Source organism: Gigantopelta aegis, chromosome 1 (genome assembly GCF_016097555.1).
Source record: "Gigantopelta aegis isolate Gae_Host chromosome 1, Gae_host_genome, whole genome shotgun sequence".
NCBI classification, from domain to species: Eukaryota; Metazoa; Mollusca; class Gastropoda; order Neomphalida; family Peltospiridae; genus Gigantopelta; species Gigantopelta aegis.
The window spans coordinates 45,249,094-45,263,847 of NC_054699.1; the positions used below are offsets into that span (position 1 = coordinate 45,249,094).

Genomic DNA, 14,754 nt, shown 5'->3' on the forward strand with positions numbered 1-14,754 from the left:
TCACTGGGCTCAGTAGATATAGCCCCCTATGTTTGATACCTCACTGGGCTCAGTAGATATAGCCCCCTGTGTTTGATACCTCACTGGGCTCAGTACATATAGCCCCCTATGTTTCATACCACACTGGGCTCAATAGATATAGCCCCCTATGTTTCATACCCCTCTGGGCTCAGTAGATATAGCCCCCTATGTTTCATACCTCTCTGGGCTCAATGGATATAGCCCCCTATGTTTCATACCTCTCTGGGCTCAATGGATATAGCCCCCTATGTTTCATACACCTCTGGGCTCAATGGATATAGCCCCCTATGTTTCATACCTCTCTGGGCTCAATGGATATAGCCCCCTATGTTTCATACCTCTCTGGGCTCAATGGATATAGCCCCCTATGTTTCATACCTCTCTGGGCTCAATAGATATAGCCCCCTATGTTTCATACCTCGCTGGGCTCAATAGATATAGCCCCCTATGTTTCATACCTCTCTGGGCTCAATGGATATAGCCCCCTATGTTTCATACCTCTCTGGGCTCAATAGATATAGCCCCCTATGTTTCATACCTCGCTGGGCTCAATAGATATAGCCCCCTATGTTTCATACCTCTCTGGGCTCAATAGATATAGCCCCCTATGTTTCATACCTCGCTGGGCTCAATAGATATAGCCCCCTATGTTTCATACCTCTCTGGGCTTTGATATCACACTGGGCTCAAAAGATATAGCCCCCTATGTTTCATGGTTAGAACTGTATCTTTTACATGCACATTCCTAGACAGGAAAACACATACCACGACCTTTGATCAGTTGATGTATTGGTTGGAACGAGAAAAAAAACCCAATCAGTTGAATGGATCTACTGAGGTGGTTCAATCCTGCGACGCAATCACCTCAGGTCAGCATTCAACCAACTGAGCCAAATCCCCCCAATTATAACAATTAAAGTAGAACAAAAAAAACAAGTAGATGAAAACAAAGAAAGAGAAAGAAGATGATGAATAAAACAAGGGAAAAAACAAGACAAAAGAAAGAAAAAGAAGGAAAAGTAACGAAAAGGTATAAGAAATAAAAAGAAGAAAAAGAAAAAGAAATAAAAGAAGAAAATGAAGAAGAGGAATTATGGAATAAAATACCAAAAATACACGAACAATAGAAAATGCACACATATCTCATTGACAAGTTAACAAAAGAAAGAAAACAGTCGAGTTATTTGTAAAGAATACCTTCAGTTCTGTGGGATGTCCAACAACACATCTGTCGCCGGGGTAGAAACTGACTTTAGACCGGTCGGACGAGACACGGAAACTCACAGGACAGCCAGCTATTGGGTCGTTATTACAGTACACATTCAGCTGCAAAGAAAAACATGATCATGGGTAGTTGCATAAGAAACAGTATCACCGTTAGCGCCAACATGGAAAATTATTTTAAAAAACAGCACAAGACTATCAGCAAAGTCTACTTGACTATATTATCCATATGGTTCAACATAACCAAGTTAATAAAAAGCACACTAAGCACACATGTAATAGCAAGTATAATGACGTAATTTTGGGAAGCAACATGACGTCGCTTCCCCAGTCCTAGCTAAGATAGTGCATGTGAAATATGATGTCATTTTGTCCTCTCCTTCTAGTTGTGGTTGAAACATTTTGATACGGTCCTCGTTATTTATAAATAAATCACAATTATAATAAAGTGGATAATAAAGAAATTAATACACTCAAGAGGTAGTTGCACTGATTTGACAAAACTCGTGTCAGGATTCATGTACAACCCTTGCTCTCACTCGAGCAATACAAGAATCCCAACACATGTTTCGTAAAATCAGTACGACACACAAGCTCGTATAATAATCTCTATGTACTGACCCTGTGCTGGCCGGTCTCGGATGGGGTGAAGGTCGCGTGTGCGGTCTGACCGGTCCAGTTCAGGTGGACGGCAGGCAGCGAGTCTGGACCGATCACCTCGGCGCGGAAGTCGCCTGGCGAGACGTCATCATCAATGTTCAGACGGAAACTTTTCTGTGGGAAAAAAAGGAAAGGAATGTTTATTGAAAAACATTAAATTTCTGACTTAATTACAGCGATTAAAACAGATTTTAAAAATAGTTTGGTTTTGGTTAACACCACCACTAGAGCACATTGATTAATTAATCATTGGCGATTTGATGTCAAAACATTTGGTATTTTGACATATACATAGTCCGTCCCACAGGGATCGCATTTTCAACAGAATGATGGAACGGATTATAGGTATCCAATTCACAAAATAAAAGACCAAAACAAATTAGAGACAAAATACGTAGGAAATTTCGAAGTTTTCAAAAGAAAAGTTTGTTTTGTTAAACGACACCACTAGAGCACAGATTTATTAAGAATCGGTTATTGGTTGTCAAACATTTGGTAATTTTGACATATAGTCTAAGGAAACCTGCTACATTTTTCCATTAGTAGCAAGGGATCTTTTATATGCACCATCCCATAGACAGGATAGCACATACCACGGTCTTTGATTACCCAGTCGTTGTGCACTATTTTACTTCCAATTTAGAGTAAAACCCCTCAAAACTGGATCCTTTAGAGGGCTCAGACTTAACGATTGCACCGACCACAACTGCTGTCATTGTGATATAAATTACCGTAAGTCAGAAGCATCACTGATGGCACTTTTGTGCCGCTGGATAACAATTTCTGCCGATAATAAAACTCTTCAACAGCAAACTGTATACACCTGGTGTACATTTTCTGCCAGTATTTAACGTCTAAAAAATGTCTACATAAAGCAAAATAACCTTCCAGCCATTTTTATTTGCTGCAAATGTCACTTTTGTAAAAAAAAAAAAAATGCAGTAGGCAGGCTCAGAATTGCTGTTGGTAGCCTGTTTCACGTCTGGCAATTTTGTTTTTTAAATGCCATGGGTCACAAATTCTTATGTTCGAACTGTGCTTTGTAAAGTGAAATTCCCCTTTTTCATGATTCATATTTAAATATCAATACAGAAGAGAGCCTCTCTAAACCGGACACCTTAAAACAAGACTTTTTACTTAAGCCGTATGGGTGTCCGTCCGGTTTAGAGTGATTTCACTGTATATGTGAGCATACCTCTTGACCGACATACACATTTGCGAAATTTCCATCAATAACAGCCTTTTCTGCAAGAGACTTTACGGGTGTTAATCGGGTGAAGTATGCCGCATATGCCATGATTCCCAAATGTTCCACTTCAGCTTCAGACATCTCCTTGGCAGAAAGTATGGGCTCTACGCCGAGACCCCTAGCCCCTTCAATACCTGGAATCAAACAATGTTAAATGTTAGACAGGACAATGGCAGAAAGTATGGGCTCCATGCCTAGACCCCTAGCCCCTTCAATACCTGGAATCAAACAATGTTAATTGTTAGACAGGACAATGACAGAAAGTATGGGCTCCACGCCTAGACCCCTAGCCCCTTCAATACCTGGAATCAAACAATGTTAAATGTTAGACAGGACAATGGCAGAAAGTATGGGCTCCATGCCTAGACCCCTAGCCCCTTCAATACCTGGAATCAAACAATGTTAAATGTTAGACAGGACAATGGCAGAAAGTATGGGCTCCACGCCTAGACCCCTAGCCCCTTCAATACCTGGAATCAAACAATGTTAAATGTTAGACAGGACAATGGCAGAAAGTATGGGCTCCATGCCTAGACCCCTAGCCCCTTCAATACCTGGAATCAAACAATGTTAAATGTTAGACAGGACAATGGCAGAAAGTATGGGCTCCATGCCTAGACCCCTAGCCCCTTCAATACCTGGAATCAAACGATGTTAAATGTTAGACAGGACAATGACAGAAAGTATGGGCTCCACGCCGAGACCCCTAGCTCCTTCAATACCTGGAATCAAACGATGTTAAATGTTAAGACATGACTTCACATACTACGACCTTTGATGTGCTAATAATGGGATACTGGCAGGAATGGTTGAAGTTTGTTTTGTTTAACGACCCCACTAAACCACATTTAATCATCGGCTAATGGATGTCAAACGTTTGGTAATTTTGACAAATAGTCTTAGAGAGGAAACCCACTACATTTTTCCATTAGTAGCAAGGGATCTTTTAAATGCATCATCCCTCAGACAGGATAGCACATACCACAGCCTTTGATGTACCAGCCATGGTGCACTGGCTAGAACAAGACATAGCCCAAGTCCACCAATGGGGATTGATCCTAAATCAAATAGCCGAATGGGCCCATCGATGGGGATTGATCCTAAATCAAATAGCCGAATGGGCCCATCAATGGGGATTGATCCTAAATCAACCTCGCATCAAGTGAGCACTTTACCACTAGGTTACGTCTCACCCTACTGGTTTGAGGCAAAAACAAAAACACTTCACTCACTTTGTGTTCAATCAAATAGTTTACAATTAAACACCTATTAGGACTATCTGTAAGAAATTTTATTACATACACATTTAACCTTACTATAGTAATAACCATGCAGTAAAAATCATTTTGATAATGAGACTAAGGAATAAAGTAAAATAGCATTATGCATTTTAACTTTAGCGCTGAACATGAATGCCAAATCATGCCATTGCATTGAGCTCCACACATTGTCAAAGCCCTATAATGTAACGGCTGCAAAATGACGTTAAAAATATAATTAGGTGATTTTCCTTGCATGGGACTCGAGTCCTGCAAACGGACCCGCATCTTGCTAGACTGCCCATGCCCGAGTACTCATGGAGACCCATCTCTAGTAGTGGTGTCGTTAAACAAAACAAACATTTGTTTCAAAACTACAGCAACCCCTTTTTGGGGAGGGTAAAGCAGCTTAAATTGCATGTTACTGTTATTAAAGTTTGTCTTGTTTAATGACACCACTAGAGCAGACTGATTTATTAATCATTGTTACCGTTACTAGATTACACTGACCTGCTTCGATGTTTTCCTCGGGGTTGTTGCTGAGGTGTGGCCAGCCCTTGACCCGCCCCCCGAGATTCTTCACCAGCTGACACAAGACACGCCCGTCATTCCAGTCAGTCTGAAAAACACAAGCAAAGAAAGGAATGTAAGATTAGAGGCACCTCAGCATATTGTTGTAGCAGCCATCAAACATAATTGTTAAATGCAACACTACAACGCAAGCAAAGTCTGCTAAACAGTGAATAAAAGAAAGGAAGGTAAGAGTAGACACACCTCAGCATATTGTTGTAGCAGCCAAACAGTGAATGAAAGAAAGGAAGGTTAGATTGCTGAATAAGCCATAATTAAGGGTAAACATAATTATGTTTCATCCTAGAAACAGAGAACATTTTGTTTTCAAAATTTTGACTTGCGACATCTGGTCAATTGAAAATTGATTAGCAACTACTGTTTAATGTTTTAAAATTGTGTAGTGAACTCTGAAACTTGTGTAGCAAATTGTGTCACGATACAGAACAAAATGGTCCCTGAGAACTTACCCATAATATCCATGTCATAAACCCATTTGATATTTACCATTATTAACTCAGTTAATTTATTTTGCTGTCAGTGGGTCATTTGTTTACAAGCCAACAAAATCTGTATACCCGAGTACATGTATAACATTTTAGAATTAGCTTAAGTGTGTGCCATCAAACTATTTATCTATCTGTCTGTCCGTCCGTCCGTCCGTATATCCGTCCGTATATATATATATATATATATATATATATACTGAACAAAAAAAGAAACTTTGTACACATAGTATTTGTTGTGTTAGAGAAATCATTGTGTAATGAAATTATATAGGTAGTATTAGCCTTGAGCTGTATTATCAGGATTCATGAATTTTATTGATTATTTCTGCACTGTTAATCGTTGACAATGTGAAATTCAGTTTGCACGTGCATGCATGCTTCGACATGTCCTGTGTAGTATTTGGTCAATTTGTTTTACTTGTCTTACTGACACTGTTGTCAAGTGAACGAAAACGCTTCTAAATTTGTAAAAAAAAAATAAAGTTTTTTTACATTGTAGCATTTTTAGTATGCCAAGAATGCCCAATAATTTACGCGAACGGGCGATTGGCATGCTTGATGCTGGCATGTCGACAGAAGACATTGCAAGGCATGTTGGGTTTTCTAGTCGAGCGATACGAAATCTTCGCGTAAGATTTTCGAACGACAGGAAGCACCAACAACTTGCCACGTCGTGGATGTCCGCGTGTTACAACGCGTGGTCAAGACCGCTATATCATGAACACGCATTTGCGCAATTGATTCCAAACTGCCACTGCTACTGCTGCTAACACACCTGCGGTTCATAATAACCGAATCAGTGGGCAAACTGTTCGTAATCGTCTGCGGGAGAATGGTTTACATGCATGACGTCCTTACGTCGGATGCGTTTTAACGCAACGTCATCGTCTTAATTGGGCACGTGTACACACTCATTGGATATTGCGACGCTGGAATACCGTTCTTTTTTCGGATGAATCCAGATTTTCTTTGCAACATGTTGATGGCAGGGTGCGCATCTACCATAGGAGAAATGAACACTATGCTGACAGTTGTGTTCTTGAATGAGATCATTTCGGGGTTGTGGGTTGTGTCATGATCTGGGCAGCCATTGCCATTGGTTATCGTTCACCACTAGTCATCATTGATGGCAATTTAAATGCTCAACGTTACCGCGATGATATTCTCGCTCATCACGTCATTCCTCTGTTCCATAACAACGCCAACATCTCGATTTTTCAGCATGATAATGCCACCTCTCATGAATCCAGGATAAAACCCCACTGGAAAAAAACCCACCCAGACATAACCCCACTGGAAAAAACCCCACTCTGACATAACCCCATCAATAAATGAGAAAAATGGACAAAACCCCACTGTGAAATAAAGTTGAAATTTCTGTTTTGGAAGAATAAAATTATAAATAAAATTCACAAAATAGATTATGATAAAGAATAAAGTTTACATTTGTATTTTGATCAGTCAAGTGTTGCACTGATTGCATTGATCTCCATGACAAAGGATTATCTGAACTTTGTGATCAAGAGATTAAGGAGGCCAGGTTTTCTTCTAAGAGATCAAGGAAATCATGGATTTAGGGCTTCCCATTGTTGATTGGGTATGTCATAAATTCTACATCAGATGGACCCCTTATAAGGTTGAAGAATACTACGTCAGTATTCATTTCCTGAGAACTGTAAATACAACTATGGAAGTTATCAAGAACAACAAGGGTGGTCTCAAGCTAATTCACGAAGGCTACTTGTATACTAAGAGGTATGCCAGGAAGAATATTCGATGGGAGTGTTCCAGCAGAGCTGCATTTACTTGTGAAGGCGGTGTGACTTCAGACCTGGAGGTAATTATGTTATCATAACTAACTTGTATGTGTGTAGGTAGATAGATATTAATTTGACCACCTTTTCCCCAATACATGTTATATTTATGGTATGCACATGTATATGCTGTTTCTTTAAATTTAATATGCAACATTATTATTATTATTATTATTATTATTTTAGCATTGAAATGTATTCAAAATTAGTTACGGGCCGAGATTACCCAAGTCCAGGTAGATTTAAATTAAAGCCTGAATATTTGACTTTGTATCTTTCCAGATAAAGACCATCGTTAGTTTCACACAACATAGCCATGATCCACAGGATCAGTCTGTAGCAGTGGCAAAGCTGCGTTCAGCCATGAAGGAGCGTGCTGGCACATCATGTGGTACACTTACTCAGCTCCTAGTCGATTCCATCAGTGACACACCTGTAGATGTACGCGCAGAACTCGGTAAACCTGATCACATCAAACGTGCACTGCGTCGAGAACGGGCTAAACATATGCCCAAGAACCCCACTTCGCTCCGTGATCTCATGCTAGATGATGAATGGACCACTTCAAGTGATGGAGACAGATTTCTCATATATGACAACGGTGTGGATTCCTCTGATCGTATGTTAGTGTTCGGGACTGATGACGGATTACGTCACCTTGCCAGTTCTGAGTCATGGTTTATGGATGGAACATTCACTGTTGCTCCACTGTTGTTTACTCAGCTGTATGTGATTCGTGTTCCACTCGGTGAGTCAGCTGTGACGTGTGTGTATGCATTTCTACCAAACAAGCACCAATCCACATATGAGGAACTATTCATATCAATTCAGGATCGCTGCAGCGAGCTAGGATTCCAGGCTGATCCTGTAACTGTCACCCTCGACTTTGAACAAGCTGTGATGAATGCAGTAATAACAACCTTTGGTCCACAAGTCAATGTTCATGGATGCTTCTACCATCTTACGCAGAGCACGTGGAGGAAAATACAGTCTCGGCCTTGTTCAACGCTATCGGGAAGAGAAGGATGTTAAGCTTTTCTGTGGTATGCTTGATGGACTGGCATTCCTACCAGTTAATGATGTACCAGAGGGGATGACCTATCTGCGTGACAACACCCCTGATGGGCTGGAACCCTTGCTCGTGTATTTTGACAGCACTTATGTGTCAGGATCTTATCGCCGTATTCAGCCTCCTCAACGATCAGATGGATCTGTACCTCCTCTTCGTATGCGCCGTATTCCCCCTGCGTACGCACCATCCATCTGGAATGTACACACCATCACATTGAAAGGTGGATCCAGAACCAATAACATATGTGAGGGGTGGAACAATTCCTTTGCGAAACTAGTTGGACATGCCCACCCAACCATCTGGAGAGCCATAGACAGCATTCGGAAGGATCAAACCCAGGCTGCTACTGCACGACTTATGGATGAGCGTGGTGAACGACCTGCAAAACGGGTACGACACCACATAAAGAAGCTGCAGACGAAGCTCCATAACCTCTGCACTGACAGACGGGATGACATCAAGTCCATTTCGGAAGTTCTGAAAGGCATCGGCCACTGTGTGAGGTGGAAGTAGGCTAGATTACACTTGTTTCAATAAAAAATAAATACTGTATATACGATTTTGTTATATATTGAGATATATGAGTGGGGTTATGTCCGAGTGGTTTTTTTTCTGTGTGGGGTTATGTCCGAGTGGGGTTTTTTCCAGTGGGGTTTTATCCAGTGGGTTTTTTTCCGGGTGGGGTTTTGTCCGTTTACCCCTCTCATACAGCTAGAGACACTGTAAATTTTCTTAGGACAAATAACACTGATTTCATTGATGACTGGCCCACTAAAGGTCCTGATCTCAACCTCATCGAGCATGTCTGTGATAGTCTGGACAGACGATTGAGGCGTTGTCGCAACCCACCCGCTAACGTCAACGAACTTCGTCAAGCGGTCATTCAGGAATGGAACAATATTCCACAGGCAGAAATCAACACTTTAGTCAATTCTATGCGCCTGCGATGCACTGCAGTGGTCAATTCAAGAGGTGGTCATACCCGTTATTACATGGGTGGTTTTTTTTTTTTACCCCTACCACACTTGGTCAAAATTTCTCCCAGTTTCTCTTAACCTATGGCCATGATTTTTGCACAACGATGCATCATGGAACACTCTTTAAACGCATATATAACAATTATTCCCCCGGTTTGTTTTCATCAAGTTATGTTCAAGCAAAGTTAGTGGAAGTTTCTTATTTTGTTCAGTATATATATATATATATATATATATATATATATATATATATATATATATATATATATATATATATATATATATATATATATATTTGTGTCTCTCTCTGTCTTTCTGTCTCTGTCTCTGTGTCTCTCTCTGTCTCTGTCTCTCTCTCATACTAAGTATGACATACCGTATATCTTCGCCTATAAGTCGATTTTTTTTCACCCAAAAATTATTTTATAACTCGGGGGGGTCGACTTATAAGAGGGTAAAAAAATTTCACCCAAAAATATTACCGTTTTGGGGATTATTTTACAAGTTTTATTGTTGAAGTATGCCCTGTATTTATACTCAAATATGTTAATTTGACACATTTATTTTGTATAACTTTTTGGGGGGCATTTCGGTTATGCAAAAAGGCGTGCGATCTCTCACATGCCAAGAGAACAGTCCACTTAGTTAAAATAACAGTCATCACTAATAGCAAAAATGTAAACAATACTAACTACCTGTTGCCTGAGTTTATTTTGAAATCTGGTCACTGGCATTTTTTTGGCATTTCGGTTATGCGATCTCTCACATGCCAAGAGAACAGTCCACTTAGTTAAAATAACAGTCATCACTAATAGCAAAAATGTAAACAATACTAACTACCTGTTGCCTGAGTTTATTTTGAAATCTGGTCACTGGCATTAATGGTTGTTCAAACAATGTTTTGTCAGTGATTAACTTCATGAATATTACTGAGCTTTCCCTTAAAACAGATTAGACTGATCTCTACAGTTCACTAGAGCAATAGGGACATACATCATTTGGTACAAAACCAGTGTACTATCCAGAGTTGTCCTCCTTACATGTATTAATATGGCGGCAAAACATGTGATTAACTGATACTTTCAGTTTTATCGTAGTGATCTGTTGTCAGTGTTTATAAATAAAGTTGTTGTCTGTGCACAAAACCATGCTGTACAGTGCTATACGGTGACAGTCAAACAGCTTTTACTATCTACTAAGGGAATGTTTCGTTTTGATGCTATGTAGTTTGATTGCGATGTACAAAACGTGAAAACTGAAGTTTGTAAAATAATTTTCTTTTGTTCAAATATTGTATATTATTGTTCTTATGTGCTGAAAATAAGAAATACTTCAATATTTATAAGTTGTTTTTCATGGGTCGACTTATAAACGGGTCAATAAAAAAATAAGTTTTCAGGGCTTGAAATTAGGGACTCGACTTACAGCCGAGGTCGACTTACAGGCGAAGATATACGGTACATCATAAATATTTTTAATATACACAAAGAAGATACATATACAAAATAAGATGTCTACATTATTAATGTGGAAAACCTGACCATAGTTGAAATATCCTGGTGTTGTTTCCTAAAGGCATAAAATCAACTTACTGTGAAATTGTCAACAGGCGACCCCATGAGCAGCACGTTGATATTCCTCTTTGTGGCGTTGTAACCTGGAGAGTCTACGTTCATGTAATACGACAGATATGTCATACCCGACAGGTCGTCCAGGTGAGGACTGCAGAAATCTTCCGGACGCACGATCAGCGGAATCCCAAAATGCTGTTTAGCCAGCAGCATAGCATCTCTGCAGTTTTCCAGTCTGAAACATAAATAAATAAAAAGAACTTAAAACTTAAGTGAATTAAATTTAATTTAATTACAAGATATAACAAGCATTCAGAGAATACTGCTCAAGCAATACATGTTCCTTACTGGGCACAATAATTTTTTATCTCCTAAGTTCAAGGGTTATAACTCTGTCAAAAATGAGTAAATCGCCATGAAAGTCACACACTATTAAAAGCAATACATGCACCTGCATGTCCCCTACCGGGGCCATCAAATTTTCCTATCTCCTACATTCAAGGGCCATAACTCTGTCAAAAATGGGTAAATCACGACAAAAGTCAAACTTGATCTGCAACAGTACTTGATAAAGCTATACACAAAATTTCAGCTCAGTATCTTGAGGCTTTGTGAAAAACTCATTCGGAAAGAAATATATGTGGGACAGACGGACAGATGGACAGACAGATGGAGATGAAACCTATAGTCCCCTCTGGTTGGACCGGTAGGGGACTAATAAGTTAAGAGAGTAGTAGTTCAGATGACCACATAGCAATAAAGTATTTCATTCTCAACAAAATCTCTTTAAATAAAACAACACTTTGATCAACTATGTTTTATTCAAATATAGGCCTAACTAGTACATGTATGAATACAATATAGTTTTGGGAATCAGTTAAGAATTGACCGCAATTAATTTTTCGTTCATGCAAGTATGAACCGAAAAAAACGATATGCACATTGTATGAGCCCACGTAGCAGGTCATACAAAAGAGTGCACATCGTTTTTTCGGTTCATACTTGCATGAACCAAAAAATAATTGCGGTCAAATCTTATAATTAAATTTATATGCATACTTTAACAATACATAACTGAATTTATTTTGTTTAGCTTTAAATACGCCTGTAGTATTGTTTGTGTAAACTTCATTGATACTTATGTCGCGTAAGAATGCGAACGTTCATTCACTATTATTTGAATCAGGTGATGTTTTTGTAAATGACGTCATTTCTTCTAGCTGCTGTGCATTTTTATGGATCGTTTAGTTATATTGGAAGGAATTGTCCTATTCGTGTTTAGTTTATATTTTATGAAAGTGAACGAAGAGAACGTGTCTAACATTTATGCTGTTGGTAGAACTGTTTAATTTTCGCCAACAGCTGTAGAACATCGCTTACAAGTAAGTTACAGAAGTGAAGTTTCCTACATGATTTCTTTGGCCACCGACCGAGTCTCATGTCATGATTAGCGAAGAGGTTGGGGCTTTGGGGTGGGTTTTTTTTTTTTAAATCAATGCGTAAATATTTATGTCTACTCTGCTATAGCATTTTCCATTAATTTATTGTGTTTTCTTCAAAATATCTAAATATGATTGCCAGAATAATCCGGCTTGTTGTGCAAAAGTAGTGCGAGTCAGTGTGTGTGGGGTGGGGGGGTTAGTAGGCGTGGCTTATATTTTTTCGGTTCATCGAGATATGAACGAAAAAAAGTAAGCACCTCTGGACCAATCAGATTGCTGTAAAGTGTATAGATGCAAAGAAAATTTAATTATTTGAAATTAATTATCAATCATCTCTTATATAATCAGTCTACACCAACCAACCAACGTTCAATTATACAATCAGTTAGAATTATATAACCCAAGAAGAATTTTAATTATTAGAATTCACATACTGCCATGATAAGGGGGCAATGGGATGACAATGGGACCTGCTCTTAGCCTTAATGGTAATTAATTACATGTCTGTTACATTCATTAAAAAGATTTAATGTCATCCCATTGGTTCAACCGTAGCAATGCCAATGGGAGATTATTCATTTCTCTATGGACGTCAAAATAACATTGTCAGGGAACGTCATACCTGATGACATCACTTTATAGTGGTACTTTGTCTTACTCAGTGTTATTATTTACAAGTCAAGGCGACGCCCAGTTGTTAGTCTGAGTGCATTCACAGCTCAATGCAACCGTCGAGTTGGCCAACGTTCTGCTGGCAGTTGACAGTCTGGCTCTAGCATTATAGTAAACAATTAGCTACAATGGCTGAGTCATAGGACAGTGTCTATGTTTAAGGCAGGGTGTGGTTCTTACCAGTCAAAAGGTATACACTGTCATGGGGAAATAACAATAGTGTAATACTAGAAGTGAATATTTATAGAACCAAATCATTAAAAGGTGGGGTTAAAAGAACACAGGTGAAAATTTCAATAGCAGATTTCTGGTTACAACAGTGTGATCCTATATCAAGGTATCATTATTTATGTGGGTTTCAATACTGTAAAGGTAAAAGGCATTAAACAAAATAACAACATTTCTCTTGTGTGTCACAGATTCCAAACAATTAGCCAGTCAAACCTGTTTATGAAAGGAAAATGCACATGAAAAAACCCACTTGTTAAATGACTTGGTTGTAATCATGGCAGTCTTTGCAATGAGGGGTGTGACATAGCCCGCCCAGTGGTTTAATGCTCGCTTGATGCACAGTTGGTCTGCAATCGATCCAAGTCAATGGGCCCATTGGGCTATTTCACGTTCCAGCCAGTGCACCACGACTGGTATATCAAAGGTCGTGGTATGTGTTATCCTGTCTGTGGGATGGTGCATATAAAAGATTCCTTGCTACCAATGGCACCATGTTGTGGGTTTCCTCTCCAAGACTATATTTCTAAATTACCAATTGTCTGACATCCAATAGCCAATGATTAACAATGTGCTCTAGTGGTGTGGTTAAACAAAACAAACTTCTTTGCCATGATTGAAGATCACTCTCCTTAAATGATGCCAGGCAAGCTGAAGATCACTCTCCTTAAATGATGCCAGGCGAGCTGAAGATCACTCTCCTTAAATGATGCCAGGCGAGCTGAAGATCACTCTCCTTAAATGATGCCAGGCGAGCTGAAGATCACTCTCCTTAAATGATGCCAGGCGAGCAGTCAGATGTGAAGTTTCAAATGAAATTCATATTTTTTTTTTATTGCAAGGTGATCGATCAAATTGTCAATCTAAAACATTCCAGTTGAGTGTGGGCGGAAGTGGGGGTGATTACTCGCCTTTTATGGCAGACAGTATGGCGTGGGGGGTTTTCTGCTTTATGACTGGGGTGTTTTTCCCATCCCAACCAGCATCTCACGACTGGTATATCAAAGGCTGTGGAATGTGTTCACTTGCCTTTCTTGATGAAGACTGCATGTGATGTCTTTTTTCTGTTTTTTTATTGTGTTTCTCCTTATCCCAACCAGTGCCTCACGACTGGTATATCAATGGCTGTGGAACGTGCTGTCCTCTTTTGGGGAAGTATATATAAAAGATATCTTCCTCAAAATTATCAAATGTCCGATATCCAATAGCCGATGATTAATAAATCAATGTGCTCTAGTGGTGTCATTAAACAAAACAGATGTTAAATTTGTTTTGGTTTTTTGAATGGAAAGAGAATAATGTTTTTATGAGAAGGAAGGAAATGTTTTATTTAACGACGTACTCAACACGTTCTATTTATGGTTATATGGTGTCAGACATATGGTTAAGGACCACACATATATTGAGAGAGGAAATCCGCTGTTGCCACTTCATGGGCTACTCTTTTCAATTAGCAGCAAGGGATCTTTTATATGCACCATCACAT

General features: G+C 39.3%; 2 protein-coding genes across 3 annotated transcripts in view; one reads left to right on the forward strand and one right to left on the reverse strand.

Annotated features, from left to right (window-relative positions):
- LOC121375756 (filamin-C-like) overlaps positions 1-14,754 on the reverse strand; it is a 193,102-nt gene that overhangs the window by 151,620 nt on the left and 26,728 nt on the right. For both annotated transcript variants that reach the window (XM_041503373.1, XM_041503381.1), the window contains exons 4-8: positions 10,948-11,161; positions 4,924-5,032; positions 3,101-3,288; positions 1,867-2,019; positions 1,219-1,347 (exon numbers count right to left, since the gene is read on the reverse strand). In XM_041503373.1, the coding sequence (XP_041359307.1) occupies positions 1,219-1,347; positions 1,867-2,019; positions 3,101-3,288; positions 4,924-5,032; positions 10,948-11,161 (793 nt within the window). The remainder of the gene's footprint in view (positions 1-1,218; positions 1,348-1,866; positions 2,020-3,100; positions 3,289-4,923; positions 5,033-10,947; positions 11,162-14,754) is intronic.
- LOC121375768 lies at positions 6,820-8,930 on the forward strand. The gene is made up of 2 exons (XM_041503394.1): positions 6,820-7,329; positions 7,589-8,930. The coding sequence occupies exons 1-2, from the start codon at positions 7,060-7,062 to the stop codon at positions 8,336-8,338; spliced, it is 1,020 nt and encodes a 339-aa protein (XP_041359328.1). The 5' UTR covers positions 6,820-7,059; the 3' UTR covers positions 8,339-8,930.

Coding starts and splice junctions, on each gene's coding strand:
- LOC121375768 (XM_041503394.1), top strand. CDS start 7,060: ATGGATTTAGGGCTTCCCATTGTTGATTGGGTATGTCATAAATTCTAC. Junction 7,330..7,588: donor GTGTGACTTCAGACCTGGAG/GTAATTATGTTA, acceptor GTATCTTTCCAG/ATAAAGACCATCGTTAGTTT.